The 19,870-nt window shown below is 40.7% G+C and overlaps 2 protein-coding genes across 5 annotated transcripts in view; both read right to left on the reverse strand.

Annotated features, from left to right (window-relative positions):
* Positions 1-238: 238 nt before the first annotated feature.
* Positions 239-15,052, reverse strand: GKAP1 (G kinase anchoring protein 1). Of its 2 annotated transcripts, none has more exons than XM_028749453.2 (12): positions 14,686-15,052; positions 11,892-12,158; positions 10,482-10,625; positions 9,844-9,921; positions 9,106-9,238; positions 8,258-8,280; positions 7,135-7,284; positions 4,495-4,596; positions 3,210-3,273; positions 2,872-2,942; positions 2,108-2,185; positions 239-550 (listed from the first exon to the last, which is right to left on the reverse strand). In XM_028749453.2, the coding sequence occupies exons 2-12, from the start codon at positions 12,108-12,110 to the stop codon at positions 503-505; spliced, it is 1,110 nt and encodes a 369-aa protein (XP_028605286.2). In that variant the 5' UTR covers positions 12,111-12,158; positions 14,686-15,052; the 3' UTR covers positions 239-502. The 2 variants fall into 2 exon arrangements, with proteins under 2 accessions (XP_028605286.2, XP_077792137.1); XM_077936011.1 differs by having other exon boundaries at positions 11,892-12,154; positions 14,682-15,052.
* Positions 15,053-16,172: 1,120 nt separating this feature from the next.
* Positions 16,173-19,870, reverse strand: part of KIF27 (kinesin family member 27) — a 28,383-nt gene continuing 24,685 nt past the window's right edge. For all 3 annotated transcript variants that reach the window (XM_077936013.1, XM_077936012.1, XM_028748602.2), the window contains exon 18: positions 16,173-19,763. In XM_077936013.1, coding sequence (XP_077792139.1) covers positions 19,327-19,763 — 437 coding nt within the window. In that variant the 3' untranslated portion in view covers positions 16,173-19,326. The remainder of the gene's footprint in view (positions 19,764-19,870) is intronic.

A 19,870-nucleotide genomic window follows, 5' to 3' on the forward strand; every position in this document is an offset into this window, starting at 1 on the left:
GGCAGGAGTTCTTGTTGCAGACCCTGTGGTCTGATGTTACCCTCAGAAGGCCTTGTCCAGAACCACTGCTTTGCCCTTTTTTATTATGCCCTCTTCAGTACTAGGTTAAACAAGTCAAGCACCCATCATTGAGTGGATGTGTGAAAAAGCAGAAGGTACAAAGGATGGAAATGGCATAGAAATACAGTATGGGCCAACAATTTCAATAAGGCTAAAAACATTAAACACACCAGGGTCATAAAAATGACAAAAACTTTATTGAGTGATGAAAAACTAGGTGTAGCATTAGGACAAACAAGGTTTGAGCATCACTGTAACATTAGTTTCCAGCTTCTCTTCTTTATACTAGAAGTGCAATAGATTGAATATTCAGAACATTAGTCAATTAAACTTCACTCCCAAACCCAGAAAACTGCATAGTTAAGCAGTAGTACAAATACATTTCTGCAAAACCCCTGAAGATCAAATTTATTTTTTTGCTCTGATTTTGGTACAAATGTGATCACCTGCACTGATCAGACTCTGAATTTCTTTTCCCTTTTCTTCCAGCCTATAACAGAGAAGGAAAAAAGCTTGTGTTATGAAAACCTAAGTATCAAAAAAAAAAAAAAAAAAAAAAAAAAAAAAGCTATTCCCCCCCCCCCCCAAAACAGGGCTTTTGCAGAAAGCACTAGCTGTGCCTCTTCAATACTGCCACTTCCCACAAGAGCCCTCTGGGAAGGGAGAGAAACACTCCTGAAAGAATGGGTGGATTCTCTCCCTTTTCACAGGTTATTTTTTCCCAGGAGGAATAGAAATCACTTGTCCTTTCCCTTCTCAAGGTGTGATTCATCACCCATAAGCACCACTTTCTTTAGACGGATGCTCATTGTTGCTGAAACAAGTGAATACGCTTGTGGATCCTGAGCATAATACTAGGGAGGAGACTTAATAGTATCCTCAAGTTGCTGTTTATTGCACACTGAAGTACAACATATACACAAACAAAGGAATGTGTGTGAGAGGAGAATTAAGAACTGCCTGCCCGGGTCTTCATAGCTGTATTATGTGACCCTGCCTGTCCTGGGTGGAAGTGACCCATGTCTGGATGCCTCCCTCACACAAGATATATACTGTATTGGCCTGAATATAAGCCACACCCCCCCCATTCTGATTGTGAAAAGTTAAAAGTGTGGCTTATATTCGCAACCTTACGGTATCATTGCTGAAACAGCTGCCCACGAGGGCCGTCGGGGGTGTGGAACAGCAGTGCCCGTCCCAACTGCATCTCCCAATCCTCCCCCCGAGCCTCTGTAAGGAAGGGGGAAGGGGTGGAGGCCACCGGCAAAGCAGCACAGCTCCTCCCCCCCCCCCCCTAGCATCCTGGGAGAGCGGGGCTACGACACGCAGCCCACCCACTGCTCCCAAGCCTCCCCCGGCACCGGCTTGGGGAGGTAGTGCTGGGAGGCGGTTTGTGTTGGGAGGTAGGTGAGCAGTGCACTCAAAACCAAGCGCCGGCTTGGGGAATGGGGCGCCGGCCGCCCCCCATTCAGGGCAGTAGTGCCGGCAGGCAGGCCGCACCTGCAAATAAGCCTTGAATTTTAAAGGTGGGGCTTATCTGTGGGTGCGTCTTACATTTGGGCCAATACGGTAATTTTGTGTGTGTATCTATATATGTATCTATAGGTATCATCTCTCTGTGTGTGTGTCTGTGTGTGTGTGTGTATAAACTGTCAATTAGAGATAACAGGTAATAAACAATTATGGTGATGGGGGAATTGTGCAGATCACTAAGCGACAAGACAGAAAAGGAGATTCACTGAATACAGTGGATCCAGAGGAAATATTTGTAAAGTCTGCTTTAAAAGCTCCTTTTTAGAGCAAAAGGACAAAAACTTGGTATGTAAACATAAACAAACAGGCTTGGATCCTAAGTAAGTTCACTGAAGGAAAAGTTTCTTGTCCCCCTTCCTCTAGCAGCTCCCATTGCCTCCCTGACACTGTTCAAGACCTCCAACCTTCCTGGAGAGGCTTTTTAGGAGTACAGGCAGCTGCAGTGGTGGGATGGGTATAATAAAAGTTTCTCCTGTGAGTTTCTGTTTATTTATGAAGTAGCTAGTAACGTTACCTGATATTTTGTTAGCTCTGCTTGCAGTAACTTCACTTTAGATCGTTCTTGTTCCAGAGCAGCATGAAGGCTGGTAACCTTAAAAAAACAAAACAAAAGCTCAACAACTACTGTCTTGTCTCTTAACAGAGTGACATTTTGAAGATAATAAAGTTACATCCCTATGACAGCGCTAATGAAAAAGAAAATCAGTATGTGCTATTTTGCCCATTAGCTGAGTTTCAAAATTCTTGCCTGATAACTTTTCCTGGAAATGTGGCAACATGTACCATTTCTGGCAGCAAGTTTACAATATTTTGAGAATTACTGGAAGCTATGTAAGAAGAAGAAGAGTTTGGATTTGATATCCCGCCTTTCACTCCCTTTAAGGAGTCTCAAAGCGGCTAACATTCTCCTTTCCCTTCCTCCCCCACAACAAACACTCTGTGAGGTGAATGGGGCTGAGAGACTTCAAAGAAGTGTGACTGGCCCAAGGTCACCCAGCAGCAGCATGTGGAGGAGCGGAGATGCGAACCCAGTTCCCCAGATTACGAGACTACCGCTCTTAACCACTACACCACACTGGCTCTCAGTAAAGTTGCTGTTGCAAAGAGAAAAGCTAGAATTGCATTTTACTAATTTTTACTCACTGAAATTAATCCATCTAAGCTGGGTGCAGTGGGAAGGTCCTGTTCCATGAACGTAACACTACTCATAGTTCTTCCAACCCAGTTCTGATATTTTGATTTAATATGCTTTTTAAAATTTATTGCAGAAATGTTTACCTGTAAAGTCAGCTCATTCTTAATACTCTGAGATTCATCGACCTGAAGCAGTATTTCGGCTTTATCTTTCACTAAAGTTTTAAAACAAAACAAAAAAGGTTAGACTTGCTATTTTTAAAGATGTTGAGAATAGTTAGAGGCACATTTTTCAAGCACCACGAAACATGGCTGATGGGCTGCATTCAGCCATGCAGGGTCACAGATTGCATCGGGCTGCTATGAAATAAAAACTGAACAAGCCTATTTGTCTTAGCACTGTCCAAACAATTTGCAGATAGATTTAAGAAACATAGGTTTTTAAAAGAATTTTAATATTTAACAAACAAAGCAGTACTTACTCTCTCCTTCCTGCAGCATTTTCAACAGCTGTGCATTTCGTGCTTTCACTTCCTTATACTTTGCCTAAACGTTTTAAAAGTTCAATTAATGCAAACGGCATATTTAAACAATATGGACATTAGCGTATTAGTTGTACAGTGCAATCTTATCCATGTCTATGCTCACTGAAACTTACTGCCCAGTCAGTGTATTTAGAATTGGTGCCTTAACATTTCAAAATCAATCTCTAATCAATGGGACAAAAGGAAAATATAATAACACAAGCACACTCAAGATCCCCCAAATTCCATTTCTGATAAAAGTGTATGTGTGGGTGAGCTTCAAGAATCAAGAGGAGAGGATGGCAGAGAAAAAGAGAAATATATTTTTGAGCTTAAAAGTCACAAAATTGCCCCATTTATATAAGGTTGACTGTTGCCTTCAAAGATCAATTAATCTTCCTTGATCCCTACTGACAATTAAACAGATGAGGTGGGTAATGTGCTAAATATAATTACTCTTGGCAACATTCATAAATGCAACAAAAATATCTAATAAGTTACAAGAAAGGAGATGCCGACTAAACATTCTGAAAAACTTTCTGACCAGTAAGAGCTGTTCAACAGTGGAACAGACTCCCATGAGAGGTGGTGGACTCTCCTTCCTTGGAGGTTTTTAAGTAGAGGGTGGATGGCCATCTGTCAATGGATGCTTTAGCAAATATTCCTGCATTGCAGGGGGTTGGACTAGATGACCCTTGGGGTCCCTTTCAACTCTACGATTCTAGTAAACACATAACAAGTCTGTGGTTATTCTCCCCCCCCCCCACTGAACCAAATTCTTCTGAACATTAACAAACTGTTGACAAGTAGTTAATTATTTATAAATGTGGACTTTTAATGCAACATGTCCAACTCTCTCATGTGGCAGAAACACCTATAATTACCAAGTTCTCTCCTTACAGCAGCATTAACTGGTAGAATAAAGAATATCTATGTAAGAAAACAGTAAGAAAAAGGTTGATTTACAACTACTATGTCATCACGTGGACTTTCTGAGGCTGGGGATGGAGGACTGACAGCGTACACTGAAAGCCTTTAAATGATAAGCCTATTTTACTAAGTAAAAATCTTTTATTTACTTCTGAAATAATAACCTTATCTAGATGCCACCTTCTCCTGCTAATATAGATTAAATGTAATTTTTATTTTGAAAAGCAGTGTTTTGAAAAGGCTAATACAATAAATATTTTCAATCTAAACATTTGTTTAAATTAAATGCTGCATAAAGAAACCCATTACATACCTCCCATTGAGTGATTACACTCTTTAATTTCTGGATTTCTGCATCTTTCCTCTCAAGTTCCAGCTTTAGTCTCTCTATTCTTCCGTCTTTCAATACAAAATCCTTCAGATTTTAAAAAGAGAGATATAATGTAAAATGAATTTTACACCTTTAACAAGGTTGAGGAGATGTAAACTATCATTCAAAATATTTTCAAAAGTAACAAATGAACATAGGTATGCTTTAAAATGTTAGCAATTTAAACTTTTCGTATTTCAAAAATAGAATGGAACTTACTATATGGTCTCATTACCTCTATGGAAACTGGCATATAACACTGATTGTTAGTCCAAAATGTTTCCTCATTCAAGAAGCTATTAAAGGTAAAGGTAAAGGTACCCCTGCCCGTACGGGCCAGTCTTGACAGACTCTGGGGTTGTGCGCCCATCTCACTCAAGAGGCCGAGGGCCAGCGCTGTCCGGAGACACTTCCGGGTCACGTGGCCAGCGTGACAAAGCTGCATCTGGCGACCCAGCGCAGCACACGTAAACGCCGTTTACCTTCCCGCCAGTAAGCGGTCCCTATTTATCTACTTGCACCCGGGGGTGCTTTCGAACTGCTAGGTTGGCAGGCGCTGGGACCGAGCAACGGGAGCGCACCCCGCCGCAGGGATTCGAACTGCCGACCTTTCGATCGGCAAGCCCTAGGCGCTGAGGCTTTTACCCACAGCGCCACCCGCGTCCCCTCAAGAAGCTATTACAGTTGGTCAAAAATTATTTCACTACAAAGGAATTTCAATCATTACCCAGAGGGTAAGCTGCCCCTGAAATTCAGAGCAGCTTTAAAAGGTGACCTGTCCAGAGTTCAGGTAGGGCAGGTATAGGGAACCTGTGGTTCTACACATGTTGCCAACTACAACCAACTCCCAGGTGAGGTCCCTGCAGTCTGAAGGCAGGCACATCTTGTCCCCATCTTGAAAAACGGGGGGAAAGAAGACCCATGCAACTACTGAACCGCTTGATGCTGGTGTCAGGAAAGGTCCTAGAACATATAATTAAACAGATAGACTAGGGATACTTAGAAAAGGATGCTGTGATTACTAAGACCTAGCCTGGGTTTCTCAAAACAAGTAATGCCTGTTGAAATCCACTTTCTTTTTTTGACCAAGTTATTGTACAAGCTTAGGGGATCGGGGGGGGGGGGATGCTGTGGATGTAGTAAATCTTGATTTCAGTAACACTTTTGATAAAGTCCCCCATGATATTCTTGTGCAGAAACTGGTAAAATGAGGGCTGGATGAGGTAAATGTGAAGTGGATTTGTAGCTGGTTGACTGACTGAAAGGGTACTCATTAATGGTTCCTTGTCATCCTGGGGGAGAAAAGACAAGTGGGGTGCCGTAGGAATTGAGGGGATGTTCATCAAATCTGCAGATGACACCAATCTGGCAGGGGTAACCAATGCTACAGAAGACAGAATCAGGATTCAAGATGACATTAACGGATTGGAGAACTGGGCCCAAACTAACAAAATAAATTTCAATAGGGACAAATGTATTGTACTTAGACAGGAATAACCAGTTGCACAGGAGACACCTGGCTTGCCAGTAATACATGTGAAAAGGATTTAAGGGTCTTAGCAGATCACAAGCTTAACATGAGTCAACAGTGTGATGCAGCAGCAAGAAAAGCTAATGCTATTCTAGGCTGCATCAACAGAAGAATAGTGTCCAGATCAAGGGAAGTAATAATACCACTCTATTCAGCCTTGGTCAGACCACACCTGGAATAGTGTGTCTAGATCTTAGTGCCACAGTTTAAGAAGGGTATTGACAAGCTGGAATGTATGCAGAGGAGGGTGACCAAAATGATCAATGGTCTGGAAACCAAGCCTTATATGGAACGGCTGAGGAAGTTGGGTATGTTTAGCCTAGCGAGGAGATAGCCATCTTCAAATCTCTAAGGGGCTTTCACAGGGAAGATGGAGCGAGCTTCTTTTCTCCTGCTCCAGAGAGTAGGACCTGAACCAATGGCTTCACGTTGCAAGAAAGGAGAGTCCAACTAAATATTAGGAAGAACTTTGATGTTAAGAGCTGTTCGACAGTGGAATGGACTACTGTGAAAGGGAGGTTTCTAAACAGAGGTTGGATGGCCATCTGCCATGGATGCTTTAGTTGAGATTCTTGTATTCCTGGGGATTGGGCTAGATGGCCTTCAGGGTCCCTTCCAACTCTACAATTTCATGCTTATATTATCAGTCCTGGAAAGCATGGGCAGTGAATGGCCAGGGATGATGGGAGCTGTAGCTCAGCAACATCTGGCGAGCCACGGGTTCTCCACTCCTAGGGTAGGTGAACGAACACACCAATCCCTGTGGCACACATTATTTAAACCACTTTTACTCGACTCTTCAGCCAAAAAGATGAATAAAAAAGTAAAAACAAGGCAATCTGTGCCAGAGGCTTACAATCCAAAGGCACTACACAAAATGAAAAATGGAAGAGTAAAACAGAGAAACTAAGGCACCCGTTCTTACAGTTTCCTTGTCAGATATTTCTCAGAGGAGGAAATTTAGTGGCCTTTTCATACCTATATGCACTTTTAAGCAGCTACTCAATTTCACCTCCTCTATTATAATCAGGAATTTAACACATTTAACATACATGTGTGGGATCACGTGATGTACTGTTATCCATTCCATTATCTGTGATATGCTCTCTTCTTTTCTCCCTAGTAATTATTTTGTGCACATCGTCTTCCAGTCTATTGAAGAATTCACCATCATGCAAGACAGTATGTGAAGAGCTCAATTCCTGCCAAGAAACTATAATTAATCTCTAGTAAAACAATTCAGCAACTTAACAATAAGTAATTACTCTAAGGCTTATATATGAAATCCCAATCTAAATATGAAATTTCAGGTTTAAAGCAATTTACAATAATACATTTTTTTTCCTAAATGCCCTTCATCCTTACAATAGGTCTTGGTAATTGCATCAGGCAAAAACTTAGCATTATTTTAATAATGCTTAGATACTATTTTAATCACATTCTAAAGTTGCTGGCCTTGTAATGCAGCAAGACATGGAATACATTCATGTCTTTCAGAAACAACCAAGTAACCATTCTCTTGCTACAATGCTTTCATTCTTTGCCTTCCCAGCACAGCAAGAAAGTGTTGCATCATTCAGTTTGAGGGTAAAGCCAAGGCTTAATTTGCCCAAAGTGATGTCATCATGTAGTACACTTAGACCGACTGCTGCGTACTATGATGTCATCACATTCACTACCTGGACAATGATTAGCTGAGATCACATAGTCATTCAGAAAAAAGCCAAAAGAGAAGCTAGAAACAAAAAATTATAGCAACTAAACAACCAAAGATCAGGCTGTGAACAGGTACAAGAGAGACAGCTAATAAGAACTGATTAGGTTTCTCAAGGGACCATTTTGAACTTTCAAGAGCCCACTTTCCTTGTTAAAAATATAAAGTGCAAAAAAATTGGTGCAGCCACAGAAATTATTCACTGAGAAATCTTTAAAAAACTTGTGCTGAAATGTTAATTTAATAGCACAATCTTTCATATACATTTTTTTCACAATATCTAGATTCCTGCTGTTCACTTAAGTCTCCACAACAGAACCACAAACAATATTTTCATGTGACTTATTTAGAACAGAGCATGCCCTAATGCTTGCCAAGAAAGTGGAAAAATTAACGGTGCCATTTAAAGAATTCACTCATTAGATACTTCAAGCATTATTTTTGTTTGATCAGGTACTTACCTCCTGCTTTTTGGGAAGGTGATCTGAAACAACATGAAAAATGTAAATTACAGATTAAATTTAATTTGTGGACGAAAACCCTAAAACTGATTATCCAGGAATATTTCAGTGCCATACTCTGCTAAATTATAAAATAAGATTCTCTAAGTCTAAGCTAACATTTTCATTTGTACTTTAAATTCCTTGCATTCTGTTTTGCCAGATTTATAAATCTAGTAACAAAGCACCACTTGATCCACCAAAACTAAACTACTGCAACTCGGTATCAAATTTGCCACAAAGTGTGATGAAGTGTGTGATTTGCAAAATGGCCTCTGGTTTTCCGGGATGAAATCAATTTAGAGATCCTTCAAAGTAGTTTTTGGTGTTGAAACTAAAACTGCTTTAGCTGTCCTGCTGGACCACCTTTTCTGGGGAATAGAAGGAGAGAGTCCAACTATGCTAATTCTACTATATCCTTCTCTCAGGAGTATTTAAACATAAAAGATCAAAGCAGTGCAAAGTTTCATTAAGACTTTAGGTCTTTGTACAGGCATTCTGTCCATGGGAGACTTCTGATTAAGCAGAGAGATCTCACTAATCAAAGGGGAAAAAGCATATTTTGCCAATTCTCCACCTACCCCAAGAACACAAACACTTCTCAGATTGTTTCAATTAATCCTCCAATACTCTGGAACATATCTGAGGGTACAAAGGGGGAATTGGCAAAAGTCCCCCCACTCACACTGTTGGCGATGGAAGTGAAGCCTGAATCCTGAATCTGAATTCCTAACCTGACAGGTGTCTACATCTTGTGACTCTTTAACAGACCTAATGATTCTACGAAACATTTAGCACTAAAAACTTACCAATGTTAGTATCAGACTGGAAATCTTTTAAAGACACAGTGAGAGGTTTGTCTTTTCCCTGCTGATTTTTTCTTTTCTCTTTCTTGTGTACAGCTTTTGATGGAGGAGAAGCACTTTCAACAGTTTCATATTCCTGTAAAGAAAAAAAAACACCTTATACATCTGTCTTTAATTTGAGAGGCTAAATCATAGGACATTATGGTTAAACACTGCCAAAGGGAAAACAAGCTACGCAAAGAAATATTTTGAAACAATATAAAGTATTTTAGTCGCTTGCTTAGTATTTTGAACCTGTGTCTATGCAACTGGCTCTCTAAACAAGTAAACCACACATCCAGCATGGTACACGAAACTACATAAGAAATAATTCTGTTTTCACCACTACTATTACCATAGGCAATATTTTCTTGATCTGCTATTAACTCAACTGAATCTAGCAAAGAAACTACAACTATACATAGGCTCAAAAAAGTGCACTGTTAATACAGTGGTACTTCTGGATACGCACACCTACGGTTGCGTATCCTTCAGGATGCGAACGCGGCAAACCCAGAAGTATTTTCTGGGGTTTCGCTGCACGCGCCTGCGCAAAAGCGGTCTACCACCATGCGTGCATGCGCAGAAGCTGTCCCTCCAGTTGTGGAAACCTCAATCTGACTGGAGCTCCGGAACAGATCCTGTCCGCAACCGGAGGTACCACTGTATTTGTGTTTTAATCACACTTAGAGAAGGGAATACCTTTTTGTGTTCTTCATATTCCAGTTTGCTGAGAAGTAAAGCTTTTTCAAGATCGGCTTCAAACATTTCAGAAGTCAACTGAAGAAACAAGATGAAAAAGTGTACCATGTGGCAGGGTTTTACGTACACCACCCTCTTAGTATCATATGTCAGTTACTTATCAGTCACTCCCTCCCCAAAAGAGGTACATCTAGCATCTTCATTATATAGCTTTGGGAAATCGCCGAGGACACACCTCTTTTGACGCTAGAGATGTATATTTTTAGGATCCACCTTATTTGATTGTTGGTTGTTTTAAACTGCTTTTAGCATTGTGTTTTAATTGTTGTAACCTACCGGGAACCAAAGGGTGAAGGGGTGGCTAGCAAATGATATTATTTGGCACCTTGACTAGAGAATAAATCTCAATGAACTAAACATAACTTTTTTCTCAGAACACGCACGCTCATGATTGCTGAAAGTATTAGCCTGATCATTTGCACATTTATGCAGAATTAAGTCCTATTGTGTTTAATAGAGCTTTCTTTCAAACCTGACCCAAATGCCTGCCAATGCTATTGCATACAAAGCAGGTGCAGTGGTTAAAATGAATAATCACAAACACTTAAAACTTTAAAATAACATATTTGATGAATTACCTGTTCATCTCTTTGTCTCCACTCTTGCCAGTTCTCTTCCTGAGAATCTTTCCTTGCTGAATTATTTAATGCTTGCTCGTGCTGAGACAAAGAAGCTCCATGGGAACTTTTCTGAGGGATTTTCTTAAAAGCGAGATTTCTGAGCTATAAAAACAATGAACATAAATAAATATTTTTATAAAGTATCAAACACTGTGACAAACACTGTGTATCAAACACTGTGAAACCTCAGTGTAGGTTTGCTCTGAAGTGCCTTACATTATTCTGGTGATTTGCTTAAGAAGAAACCCTCACATAATGTTGGTGGTCTAAACTGGCTAGAACAATAAACACACATTAGGTTCCCTGTGGACTAATGGCCAGAGGAACAAGGAAAGATCAGCTGGGCCCAAACTGTAAGTGTAAATATACAATTCACCACATCATTCCAGCATTCTCAAACTGACCCCCCCCTACCTTTCCCCTTCCCCTTGTAATTAGTAAGCACAAATGCAGGGTCTGTATCTCTTTTTCATTTATGTATTGCACCTACCACCAGAACTATACTGAATTACTGAATGACATGATGCTTTGGGAGACTAGTTTTCTCTGAAAATAGGAATAAAAGTATGGTATTTTAAAATATCAATAATGGTGGGTTGTAGCCAATGGTGGTTTTATGTAAGCTGAAGTGCTTCTCCTAATGTAAAGCTCAAAAGGTAAAGGTAAAGTGAGGTGCCCCATTGCCACAAACCCTTCCCATCAATTCCAGTCCTCTGTGCCATATCCCACTGTTCCACATGGTCCCATAACCTTCAGGGGCAATCAGTGAAAATCAGGTGCCCTGCCTCAAGTGCTTTTGCTAGCACAATTGGATATAACCTGACATGAATTCCACAGCAACAGATGCATTACAAATATCATGAGTAGCTACAATATAGTAAGATAGGAAGCAAAATTGAGGAAGTCTTCCAAGTTCAAAATAATTCATAGTATGTTCTAGAAGTACTGCTAATTTAGTATTTGTTTGAAAACTGAATAACATTTAATACTACTCAATAATATTTGTATATAGGCATTGTCACCCACAAACAGTATTTTTTTTTAAACTATCTGAACCATATGCACCAATATATGCTATGAACCTAGACACCTACATTAAAGAAAACAAGCACTCAAACATCTGCCCTACCTTAGGGCAGATTTCTTCAGAAACATCTCCTTCCAAAGATAAACGTTTGAAAGAAAGTTTTGAAAGAAAAGTGTTTAGGATTCACCTGATCATAAACACCTTCCCACTTCTAACCCCTGCTGGAATCTTCACCACATCTCAAGTATACTTAATTCTTGATCCCTCACTTTTTGACTTTTCCTTTGCATGTATGTGGATACCTGGCCCAACTGAGTATTGAAACATAACAGTCACACCACCTCATTGGCTTCACTCTGCTGCTGTTCCTTCTTTTTTCTTCTCTTTTCTTTTTTCTTTTCATTTGTGGTTGACTTGCTGCCTGAAGCTTGGGACTTTCCACCATTTCGACTGTTTCTTCCCTTTCCAGATTCTGAATCGGATCCACTGCCACTATCAACTTGCAAAAGAGCAAACCGTGATGCAGTAGTAGGAACCGAACTAATAACTGCAGAGGCCATTTTAACTTTGGAGGCGTCTAGAAGCAAGCCGCTGTTTCAAGAAGCTACCTGGATAAATAACAGCAATATAAGGATGGGGTGGGGTGGAGTGGGGGAAGAAAAAAGATCCACCATTTTACTATAAGAGAACTGGTACATTAAATCACTTTTTAAAAAATGGATTACCGAGTTTTATATAGTAACCAAAAGATCTCACAAACAAAACTACCACATTTTTCTGAATCAGGTTTGATAAGTTTTTCCCCCATTTTACAGAGTTATGTAACCTAGAAATACCATATCCCGTTAAGCTCTAGGTGCATTAATCAATGTGGTGACTGAGAGCATGCCCAAGATTAATAGGCCCAGAAATAGCTGGCCCCTTTTTGGACAACACCCTGAATAAGTTGTTCAAGGGACAGGGTAATAATTTTTGCAAGAAAGCAGAAATACTTTTAATGAATGAGGAATTGCAGCCCCAAAGTACTTCTTTAATAACTATTTTTAATTGAAATAAATTAATTTTAAAAATTGTCCAGTAGCACCTTAGAGACCTACTAAGTTAGTTCTGGGTATAAGCTTTCGTGTGCATGCACACTTCTTCAGATATTTTTAATTGGTAGCTTTTGTTGAATTTCTTGTAGCAGCCTTGGATGACTAATTTATACTCCTACTTTCTGTGCAAAATATAAAGAATGGTGATAAAAATAAAGCAAAAAAAATTAACTTAATACTATAGGGGTTTTTTTGGAAAATAGATAACTAAATAAATACTGTTATTCACTCTCTAAACTTTGTGCTTATTAAACACTTCAGATGACAGAAAGGTCACCAATAGGAACTATTACTGACAATGTAGCTGTCATTTTATTCCTATGTACGATTTCAAAAGGGAAGCTCATTGATCTTTTGAAAACACTGGCACACAAGCATAGTCTTCAGAAGAAGATTAACAAGGATTTTCTAAGAAAGTATCATGTACTCTTAAGGATTAAGTTTAGGAGTCTGTGGAACTATGGTTCCCATCAAAGGAACATGTTTTGAACAAAAAGAGCTATATAATTTCATGGAAGTGTAACTGTGAAAAAGTATCAGATGAAATGTTTATAGTGGATCTTGCTGCACCACTGTTGGAAGCTCCAAGGTTCAAACTAACAGATCTTTTAATCAAGAGGAATAAGCATGAGGCATCTTCCCTGCTTTCTAAAGAATTCAATATGATAAGGGTGTCTCTTCTTCCACATGCAAGAAGGCCCAAATAACAAGAAACTATGGATCAAAATCTACAGCGCTAATATATTCCATGTAGATGTTTTCTGAAGAAGGTGCAAGTTTTTTCAAAAGGTACAGAGATCTTCTTAAAACAGTCTTTCCATCTTCTGCTTTTAGGCGTGTACTTATGAGAATCAAGGTTTTCACAAAATGTTTTAGAAAGTGGATGAAATTGCCTTCTGTGATGCTAAATAGGTTGCAATCTTATTTGCAGTAGCCTGGGAATGCCCCATTAATGTACAAACACTGAGCAGACACTGCTCTATAAAATGGATTAAATAAACACAATTTCAGAACGATAAATATATGAAAATGAATATGTATGCTTTACGTGTCTGTAAACATAGCAAGACATGCAGTTAAACTATTACTTATAAATTACTTATATATATACGGTATATACCTAAAGAACAGTCCTGCAAAGCTCAGACAACTGCACATTCTCAAGAAAACATGTCATTTAAAAAGATCATTCACACACTTGCCAATGCCAATAGCTTTCTGCAGTTTTATCCCATATCAACAGGGGCACGACCCCAGCTAAAGCTTTAAAGTTCTCATGTTTGGGGACCCATTTTCTAATTCTGCCCCACATAAACGAGTTGACACTGGGTGGAGGTTGGCGCTCCTGAAATGCCATATATCCCGCCCAGTTCTGGGTTCTGCCTTCGAGAAAGGGGTGACTTGAGAGACACCCCAAGATGAACAGGCCCAGAAGCAAACCCCAATCCCCCTACTTTTTGGAGAAGACCCTGTAAAAATAAAAAAGCGCATTAATGAAAGCTAAGGCGATGATCAGAAATTGTGGGGTGAGCTTACACCTTTAGCCCCTCTCCCCGCTCTTTCGTTTCAGCAGAAAGTCTCCCCAGAGGGCAGCATGCCGCCCCCACCCCCAGTTTGAATAATAATAATAATTTTAATAATATAATTTATTATTTGTACCCCGCCCATCTGGCTGGGCTTCCCCGGCCACCCTGGGCGGCTTCCAACGGGGATTAAAAATACAGAAAAATGTCACACGTTAAAAACTAGTCTGAATAATAATTGAACCCCCTAATAATAATAATAATAATAATTGAACCAATAATAATAATAATAATAATAATAGAACCCCCTAATAATAATAGAACCCCCTAATAATAATAATAATTGAACCCCCTAATAATAATAATTGAACCCCCTAATAATAATTGAACTCCCTAATAATAATAATTGAACCCCCTAATAATAATAATTGAACCCCCTAATAATAATAATAATTGAACCCCCTAATAATAATAATAATAATTGAACCCCCAAAGGCAAACCGTTGGGCGCCACCCACCGCGGAGGGCGCCTTGCTGAAGCCGGGCAGCCGCCTCCTCTGAGGGGCTGGAAGGGGGCAGGCAAGGCTCCGGGTCCCCCTCCGACGAGGCCCCGTCTCGGCCGGAGCGAGAGAGAGAGAGAGATGGCGGCTCCGAGGGGTGCGGAGAGCGAGGGGCCACGGAGGCCGCCTCACGGACGGCGGAGGGGCTGAGGGAAACCGGCGGCGGCGGTTCGGGAAACGGTTCGGGGCGTCGCGTGAGGGGCGGAGGTCGCGCGGAGGGAGGCGGAAGGAGAGGCTCCCGCGCCGGACTCGCTCGCGGAGTTTGTTTATGTCTCGGGCCGCTTCGCTCGAGGGGGGGGGGGCGACGCGGAGGGAGGGGAGAAGGGGCGGGGGCGCATGCGCAACAAAGCGGGTTTGTGACGTCTGACGTGGTCGCCGCGGGCGGGGCGGGGGCGCGAGAGGGAGACGCCCCCCCCCTAAACCCCCGCAGTCTCTGCTGGGTCTCCCTCAGGTGCGCTCCGTGGGCGGGGGAAGGTCCCGTCCCCCGGGGTCAAAACGGTTCTGTTCCGTTGCGCTTTTGGGGAAACACGTGGTTGACATTCTGCTATTGGCGTTGACTGCGCACTTGTGGTTTTAGCATTTTAATATATGCTCTTTTACATTTTTTTTTTTAAATCAGAGTTAGTGGCGCTCTCTGGAAAGAAATACAGTATATATGTGTGTGTGCACGTGTGTGTATATAAATATCTATACAATATCTATCTTTTACATATATTTTTTAAATCAGAGTTAGTAGCGCTCTCTGGAAAGAAATACAGTATATGTGTGTGTGTGTGTGTGTGTGTGTGTGTGTGTATCTATACAGTATCTATCTATGTATCTACTTATACCTATACCTCCTGCCAACCTAGCAGTTCGAAAGCATGTCAAAGTGCAAGTAGATCAATAGGTACCACTCCGGCGGGAAGGTAAACGGCGTTTCCGTGCGCTGCTCTGGTTCGCCAGAGGCAGCTTAGTCATGCTGGCCACATGACCCGGAAGCTGTACGCCGGCTCCCTCGGCCAATAAAGCGAGATGAGTGCCGCAACCCCAGAGTCAGCCACGACTGGACCTAATGGTCAGGGGTCCCTTTACCTTTTTAATAGGTGAAGACAGGAGTGCCTGGCGTGCTCTGATCCATGGGGTCACAAAGAGTCAGACACGACTAAACAACAATAGGTAGGTAGGTAGGTAGATACAGTGGTACCTCGGGTTACATATGCTTCAGGTTACAAACACTTCAGGTTACAGACTCCTCTAACCCAGAAGTAGTACCTCGGGTTAAGAACTTTGCTTCAGGATGAGAACAGAAATCGTGCTCTGGCGGCGCAGCAGCAGCAGCAGCGGGAGGCCCCATTAGCTAAAGTGGTGCTTCAGGTTAAGAACGGACCTCCGGAACAAATTAAGTACGTAACCAGAGGTACCACTGTACAGATACAGACACACACACACACACACACACAGGCTAAATTAAAAAGCAAACTTTATTAGGCCAATAGTGCTGCTTTACACCTCTGAAATCAATTTAGACATGCCTACTTGTGCGCTGCAATGACTTAAGACATTTTCTGAACAGGTGGTGGTGTCCACATTGGTTGCCCTAAGCAGTGAGAAGATTAAAACACCTTTAAAGTTACTATCCCTGCTCCTGAAACGGAGAACACCCACCCACGGACACACCTTGCTGTGTAAAAGTCAGAGTCAAGAAAATTAATAATGAACCTTGAAAAGCACATAAGAGGCTTTAAGGAATGGACACCCATGGAAGACCTCAAGCAAGCCCTAGTGTCCATGTTGGAAACCCATGCTTTAAAAGATGATTATTAATTTAGTATGTGGGTATGTGTTATGAAAGCTAAGACATTTGTAATTTATAGCAATTAGTTGATAATACTGTTTCAACAGTGGAACCATGCTGAAAGGTTCTCGGCACCATTTCCTCTCCAGCATCAAGCTAAGGGTTAAAAAGAAAAAAGAAAGCTCCATACATTTACAGCAGCTGTTCACTGTGCTGATTAGCTTTGTGATGTTGTGAACTGACCCACACAGCCCCCTTTGCTGCATCTTTTTAAATAAGTTGCATACTGTAGGAACCATTTACTGTACTTCATTTTGTGTTTTAGAATGTTTGTACTTGGGTTGTAGAAGTACATTTTAAGAGAGTAAAATATTTGAACTTAAGACCACACCCCTTTGCAAAACTCTCAAATCACGATTCAACAAAGCAACAAATAACAAATGCAATTAAAACAATTATTTCCGTCTTGAGAAATTGTAAAATATTTTAGTTTACAAATAAAGCAGTTGGACACACTGACACAGAGTAGGATGAACTATGGTTTTTAGCATGTTCACAGCTTAACTTAAAACATGATATCCTGATATCCTGACCAGAAAGGTTTCTTCTTAAGAATCACTACTGGAAGTTAATGATGCCTACAAGTGGATAGATAGCAACTGTGTAAGATATTATCCAGTTTTTTTTAAAAAAATGCAACCTAAGCAAAAAAATAATTCAAAGCAATGGGCTGGATACAGACTCCTGTGGAAAGGGAAAAGGTACAATATCCAGAGGAGGCTCCCATTGGAGTAAGGAGGATAGAGGTGGGTTTCATTAATTAATCTCCTACACTCTTGAACAGAGTTCCCTGCCACTCTGGCAGGCAGAGCAGGGGAGGGAGAAAAGGCCAGAATTGACAACTCTTCTTCCAGCAGAGTGCCATGTACTCAATATTTTTAAGTGCAAAGATTGATGTGCCCAAATTTGCAAAAATGGCAATTAACTATCTGTAAAGTACATCTGAACATTCACACTCATGACAAATATTTAATGCACAATAGTCTACCCCAAAGATCAGTAGTAAAGGTTTCATCCAGGTGCTGAGAGAGTCTGGAGAGCTTCTCACCGCCGTAATTTCCTCCCTTTTTATGTCTCCCAACCCTGCTCCAGAAGGCTAGAGGATCCTCTGGAACAACATGGAAAGAATGAGAGAGCAGTAGGAATAAGGAAATTTGCCCAAATCACCTTTGACCTCCCACTCATGCAAGCATCTACTGGATCAAAAGTGTCATTTGTTGGCAGAGGGACAGAGTTTGATACAATCCTGTATTTTATTTTTTTATTTTTTAAGAAACTAGGCACACATTGGCTTAGATTTTAGAGGACCCATGAAAGGACTACCACTTGGGATGCTCCAGCCAATGGAAAGGGGGGGTGGAGGCAGTTTTTGCTAGTTGACCATTCTGTGTCTTTCAAATTTACTGCAGGAGGCCGGGGGACAATATGGGAGAAGTCACCCATCTTCGGCCAGCGGGAGACTCTGCTGGATTGGAATACCTTCCGTGCACAAAACACGTCCTGTGCACAGATAATAAACAACTTGGGAACCAATGAGAAAAACAAAAATTTAGAAGTGCCCCTGGAGTCATTTTATCTAGAACTAACAATGACCTTATGTACTGACAAACGGGGGTCAAGGGAATTATCATAGGAAGAGTGAGTATATATGATGCAAGTCTGCTCCTGGTCCCTTTATCCACAGTAAGTGTTATGTCTACACCAAGTCGAGTAGACAAAGCAGTTTTCTAACTTATCATGTACTTCACGCTAAGAGATACACAGCTGTGCCTTCCAAGCAGGGTAACTTTTTATTGCCCTAGTTCACTGACAACACATCTACATCTATCTCAGTGATACGTGACATAGCTCTGGCAAGCTCTAGCAGCAGGGAGTAATTTCCCTGGAGCCAATAAAAATGTTTCTTTTCTATTATGGAAAAAAACTTTATCCCCACAGAAAGTTTCAAAGTCACATAACAACAGAGTTAGTTATAAGAAAGAGAAATTGGGGCTTTTATTCATTTAAAATATGAGTTGGGCAAAATAAATTTCCTTGCGAAAACATTAATTTCTTAGAAACATTGTAGTCGTGTTTTGTTTTTAAAGGACATTCACAACCCAAGGCTTTGGTCAGTCACAAGTGCTTTGTCAAACTTCAGCATAAGTATGCCTGGACTGGAAACCAAGTATTGCTGATGTATCTATGAAGACCTTTATTACAATGGGCTGATTCACACCAGATTTCTTTTTTCCATGTGTGTGTTCCAGGCTGTCAGCACCACCATGTTCATATGGACAAATAATGTGTAAAAATAACCAATTATACAGTCAGCAGCATTTAACCTAATGTGATTTCCGCCCCCCACAGCTATACAATAAGACTGTAACTGTGGTTGCTTTTATACATTGTTTGTCTTCATAAATATGCACTCAAGAATGATCATGATAACTCATGCAGCTAAAAACGTATTTTGTGAACCAGCCCTAAGATTCTTTGCAGTATAGAAGAATGCATTTATGAAGATGTGGAATAAAAATCCATCAGTTACTCTGAAGGAAAAATCAGTACAAATAAAATTTACTCTTTAAGGACAAAAAGTCCTTTGGTTTCAACCCCTGATATAATCTCTCTGCTATTAAGGCGTCAGATTTCTATGGGGCACAATAAATGATCAGCAGTGTGAGACACGCAATGTGAAATAACTCAAATATCGTAGCTGCCTGAAATAAACTGGAAATAAAGGGAACTGTGTAATTGCTTTCGAAATATTACAAGGATAATTATATATTATAGTCAGACTTTCTAGGCATTTCAATAGAATCAGCAGGAACAGAATTTATACCAACTGCAAGGCCGGAACGCCTTGAGGAAAGCTCAGAAGCAGGGATATAGCGCAATTCTTTGCGAGGAAGTTTTACTGGGGTTACTCCTTGAAGCTGTGTCATAGTCTCTCTGGCCTGAGAAGGGCAACACACTTGTGGGTGAGATTTTGCAGGCTGGTGTACTTTTCCTGCTTGCTCTTCGTGACTGCTGGATGTGTTAGGTCCCAGTTCTGCAGCTTCCTCTTCAAATCTGTATGAATTCTGTTGTGCTCCTAAATCACCCCTTGGGGAGTTTATTTCTTTTAATTTTCCTGTTGGTGTGGATGTCTGTTTGAATTCTTCTGACAAGGTAATTACTTCTTCTCGATTCAGTATCCCATCACTGGAACAATTACCTAAAAAGAAATATTTTTAAAAATGCAGTTGGCTTAGATGCTTTGAGGGAACTATTATGGTTCGTTCTGTTTTGTAATGTTATGACTCTAACTTGGTTCAGCTGTTT

The sequence above is a fragment of the Podarcis muralis genome, chromosome 11 (assembly GCF_964188315.1).
Source record: "Podarcis muralis chromosome 11, rPodMur119.hap1.1, whole genome shotgun sequence".
Lineage (NCBI taxonomy): Eukaryota > Metazoa > Chordata > Lepidosauria > Squamata > Lacertidae > Podarcis > Podarcis muralis.